This window comes from Limanda limanda, chromosome 12, assembly GCF_963576545.1.
Source record: "Limanda limanda chromosome 12, fLimLim1.1, whole genome shotgun sequence".
Taxonomy (NCBI): Eukaryota; Metazoa; Chordata; class Actinopteri; order Pleuronectiformes; family Pleuronectidae; genus Limanda; species Limanda limanda.
Window position 1 is genome coordinate 20,785,860 of NC_083647.1, and position 5,036 is coordinate 20,790,895.

The 5,036-nt window shown below is 44.3% G+C and overlaps 1 protein-coding gene across 1 annotated transcript; it reads right to left on the bottom strand.

The window, feature by feature from the left end:
• Positions 1–488: 488 nt before the first annotated feature.
• cldn11a (claudin 11a) lies at positions 489–3,492 on the bottom strand. Its single transcript, XM_061082503.1, has 3 exons — positions 3,066–3,492; positions 2,701–2,865; positions 489–842 (listed from the first exon to the last, which is right to left on the bottom strand). Exons 1-3 carry the CDS (start codon positions 3,289–3,291, stop codon positions 568–570), a joined length of 666 nt encoding a protein of 221 aa, XP_060938486.1. The 5' UTR covers positions 3,292–3,492; the 3' UTR covers positions 489–567.
• Between the last annotated feature and the right edge of the window lie 1,544 nt (positions 3,493–5,036).

Below are 5,036 nucleotides of genomic sequence, written 5' to 3' on the forward strand. Positions count from 1 at the left end.
TGCACCAGAGAGTTGTTCAATAGGAATGAAAAAAATAAAAAATACACAATGTTAACACTGTCATACCCTGCTCTCATCAAAACGATAGATCAGGATTTAAAAACATAATCATCAACGAAGCCGCTCATGAGATTTTCCCCTTGATAGATGCGTAATAGAAAAATAGAAATGATATAGAAGATCGATATTTCAGTCCACGAGAACCTCAGGTGATTAGGAACTTCGTGGTTTGAGTCCGACCTCGGGATGAAGGCCGGAGGAAGACGAGCTCTGAGGTGGACAGAACAATCCACTGATGGAAAAGAGCTGCAGGTCTGTGTGTGTCTGGATGTGTGAATGTCTCCTTTCTGTGTGTGTTTGTGTTCATCCATCAATTTCCCCTTCTACTTTAAACCAACATGAATGAGTGTGTGAATGTGTCTCCTCTCACAGTACAGGTGTGCATCTAATACTTCTCGTGTTGAATGTGAATGTGTGTTTGTCTGCCCTTGTGTATCGGTCTCTATATACAGACTATAGTTACAGTCCCCCTACACTTCCACGAGGGATCCACAATCTCCCCCCGGCTCAGACGTGGGCGCTCTTGGCGTGATTGGTGGAGGGGGCGGGTGGCTGGTTGCCGCCCCCCTGTTTGGAATAGTAGAAGCGGTTGTTCTCCTGGTAGGAGGAGGAGGAGGAGGAGGAGGAGGAATCCGACGTGCAGCAGGTGAGGATGCAGCCGCCCAGCAGGGAGAGAATAGTGCCCACCCAGCCGGTGTAGAGGGAGAAGCCGAAGGACATGAGGCCGTGCTCCTGGTGAGCGCCGATGGGAAACCAGACCGTGGAAACCATCCCGCACAACGCTGAGGACACAGAGACAGAAGACAGTTGAAAAAAGGAAAACAAAATAATGCAACATGAGCATACATATGGGATAATATAATTAGTGTGGAAGCAGAATGTATCTGTTGGATGTGGGATGCCAAATGGAGACGCTTAAATCAACCTGTAGATCTAATCTTGCTAAGTGTGCATGAACAAACATAAAGTATTGTATGATGATATTTGAAATGCAAGATGATACTGCTGAGTAGAACAGATACACATGTGCATAGTGCTTGCGTGCACGGGCATGTTATACAATGACACTCAGGATGCAAAATAGTGCAAATAGACATTTCTTGTGCACATATCCCTGTTGTATGTCAACACACAAAGGAAGCAAAATTGTTCAGCTAAAAGCACTATCTCCCCTAATGTATGTAACTAAGGCTCAACTAGACAAATATTTATAATATGTGATTTAAATAAAAAGGTACAGATACATAATGGAAATTAACGAAACAATGACTTCATTCTTTTAACTCCAAGCAGTAGACGCCGGTGTTTGAACTCCATCCTCTGAGTTTCCATTCAGATAAAATGCGAGTCGTCAGAACTTCACAATCAGAGTCACTGTGGGAGTCGGGCACAAACTGTCTGACCTGAGTGTGACTGTCCTGCAGATAAGATAACAGTTTTGACAATGTCTTCAAACGTTAGATTGAGAATAGAGGGAAGCATTTCAAAAACATCAAGCTGTTAAGAGTTTTATTATATTTTCGTACGCTTCATTGCGGGACTCTGGAGAACGACGCGCTGAAACAGAGAATGTGTAGGATAATATTTGTGAGCGCGGAGGCTTAATGGTGTTATTAAATATTTGCCTTGAACTAGAGAGGAAGTGCTTAGCCTCTTTCAAGACCTGTACAAATATTGAACTCCCCTGACAGAGACACATCTCCTGTAGTACAACTTGGATTTTTGCCAGCGGGCCTCAGAGGCCAACGCAGGACAATTTACAGGCGAATACATTTTGAATACTGCACTATAATGAGAGGGGGGGGAGCGGGGGAATGAATGGAAAGCTTCCCAACGGATGCTTCAGAGGAGGTAAACAAACATAATTAAAGTTGAACTCAAACTAATTGTCGCTGGCATCCTTTCTGCTGCCAGCACAGAGGCAGTGAAGGGCAGGAGGACATGTGGATTTTAATTTTGCTGTGCAATTGTGTAAACAAACACACAAACACACGAAATCCTAACTGGCTTAAAATTGTTCCTCGGGACAAAAAACCTTTAACAGCTTCGGCTAATTTGTACATATGGAGAAGTTTGCGTTCGGGGGGGATGTAGGCGGCTTTGGAAGTTGGAAATAGTTTTGCTGTGACAAACACGGGGAGTGGAAAAAGTCAAATATGAGGACAGAAAGTTTCATCTGAGGGACACGTGCGCTGGAAAATGCTGCTGCGCTGACTATTTTTGAGCAAAGTAAAAGTGGACAATTCAGTGGGGGGGCGAGTTTCCATGTGGTGCAGGACAAAAGCAGGGTGTGGATGAGAGTAGGTGGAGGAGAGGAATGTGGTGGGATTTAGGGGGGAAGGGTTCATTGGAACAGGAACATATACGTGTGTCTGTGTGTGTGTGTGTGTGTGTGTGTGTGTGTGTGTGTGTGTGTGTAAGTATGTGCATATGTGCGCACCCCAGGGAGGAAGAAGACAGTCATATCCAACATCCTCTGCTCTCCGCAGCCCGAGAGCATTTGAGGTGGGGATAGCAAAGGTCAGTGTCACAAGGTCGGAGTGAATCTTGGTGAGTGCATGTATAATTTACATTTTTTCAGTTTTAAGGATTCAAGCTTTGTCCAATAGGTTGATCTGACCTATGTGTTAGGCTTCTTACCGACTATGAAGATGAGGACCCCTCCCAGGATGGTGCGTCTGTTCTTGGAGCTCTGCGGCTCGTTGCCAAGGTTGATGCAAGGCATGGACATGAGGAGCATCCCCACAGCCGGGAGACCCAGGATCGAACCTGTGATCATCAGGGCCCGAGTGGTCTGGATGTAGGCTATGGAAACACACATATAAATATCAAACCTGTGGTCACACTACAATACATAAATACATGAAAAGGAATAAAGATAACAGCAGAAAAATAAACTCATCAATCCTAAAGTTACAACAGAAGTTAAATAAGGGTGTCATTGGTGAATAGGAGCTGTTATAGAAGATTGCACAACATCAAGTGAGAATCCAACAGTTTCTTACCTGGCAGTTCCAGGATCTGCGTCAGGGACACGCAGTGGTAGAGTCCGGTGGAGATGACGCACTCCGCCCAGGGTCCCTTGGCTCCCAGCTCGTCCATCTTCTTGCAGGTGTTCAACCCGTATTTACACATGTTCACCCAGTCGTTGGTGGCCGTGGCGATGATGATGCCCAGCCAGCCGAGGCAGCTGGTGAGGAAGCCGCTCAGTTGGAGACACGAGTTCACCATGACGCAAACTGTGCGTAAAAGATCGCTTTAACTCCCGAGTTCAGAAACCGTTAGAAAAGAGGATAAAGCTGAGAAAAGCAAACCCAACTGTGAAATAACAGACTTAACTCTGATATATTAGAAGTGATATTCCAAGAGTTTATCCAGCGTCAAAGTTTACTTTTCCTCTTCCAACTCCGTAATTCCATCAATTTTGCTAAGTTGCGCACTTCAAAAGAATGAAGCGTTCATGTCATCATAGGTTTTTATAGGGGGAGGTTCAGCAGAGGAAAGAACAACTACTCCAAAACTTCCAGCCAATCAGAGACTTTGCATGTGTGGACAAAAAAAAGAAAATCCCTGACTTGTTTTGCTTCTTCAACAAGTTGGAGCGAAACACTCAGACGTATCAGACGAGTCTGTGAAGCCTCTGCAGGCTGAACTGGGTTTAATGGTAACTGTAATATGGAATCTGCTGCCATCTACTGGTCATGGAAGGTAGTTAAAAGTGCAGTACATGCAGTGAGCAAGTGTATTTTAGATGATTGGAAAACATGAGAAGAAAATGATCAATTGAAAGAAATCAATTTGAATTTATTTGGAGTAATTATTAATATTTCAGTTAAATGTAGACCTATATTAAAGTTAACTCACTCATTTTGCAGATTGGGACCTTCACTTATTTACTTTTATTAAACTATTATTTATTATTATTGATCTGCTTTCAAGGTTAAAGACAGAATTGGAGATCTAGTTTGAATCCATGTATGTGCTGCTGCATTACTCAATAAAAAAAAAACACTAATAACATTCGCTAAATGTGAATTTGAGGAATCTGAAGGCGAAGGACACTCAATACTTTTACACCTACAGAAATATCGAGTGATGACTGGTGGGATTGTAAACGCTGTACGGCAAATGGAAGATGGAGTCTTGGTCCGTATATGTTCTGTCTACACTGGAAGCCCCAAACTATTGGCCCCCAGAGACTAAGCCCTTGTCAGACAATAGCGATGGGCTTCGAGGTCGCTCGATACACACACGTACACACACACACACACACACACACATATTGAAGCCTGCTATTATGTGCACGTACTCGATGCCAGTGCTATGAATCAGCCACTGTGCACTTGGCACAACTATAATTGACCTTTAATTAGCCCCAGAATCCTATTTCTGTTTATTCTCCTGTCTGGTTGTTTCAGCTCGAATTCAACCACCGAAAAAAGTCCTGTGCAGCAATTACTTCCCAGGAAAAGTTGCTCTGCCATATTTGCATTGAAGTTGCCTGAGAGCAGCTGTTCCATGTAGGAGACAGTGGAGGTCCCTAGTTAAGGAACCAGTGCTGTGTACTATCCATCACCAACAGAGGGGGACATAGCACAGCAGTGGTCCACAGTGGTGACATTCAGGTGCTGTAGGACAGAGTGTTTCCTTCTTCCTGTCCACGCTGGAAGGAGTCGAGTGAGACCCTCCATCACTCGCATCCATCCAGTGACATGGCGGCTGCGTACAAACCTTTATTTTCCACGGGGAAGACGGAGGAAGAGAGCGAGACACACGGAGACGCTTCAGAGAGCTGCACAAGGTCACTGTGTCTAATGGAGTGTTTGGCCCACTTCCTCCTGCTGCTGTAAATCGTCCTGTCGGATTTGAAACTGCAGCGACACTGTGTCAAATTCTGAGTGGAATCAGACTTTATCTCATGTGATCAAAAGGAAACAACTTGTTCTTAATCTATCAAAAAAACTACCTTTGAGAGT

Excerpts from the sequence above, each read along its gene's own strand:
- cldn11a (XM_061082503.1), bottom strand. The coding sequence starts at position 3,291 with ATGGTGAACTCGTGTCTCCAACTGAGCGGCTTCCTCACCAGCTGCCTC. Across the intron at positions 2,866-3,065 it reads GCAGATCCTGGAACTGCCAG|CCTACATCCAGACCACTCGG; the intron begins GTAAGAAACTGT and ends GTGTTTCCATAG. Across the intron at positions 843-2,700 it reads GGTCCTCATCTTCATAGTCG|CGTTGTGCGGGATGGTTTCC; the intron begins GTAAGAAGCCTA and ends CTGTGTCCTCAG.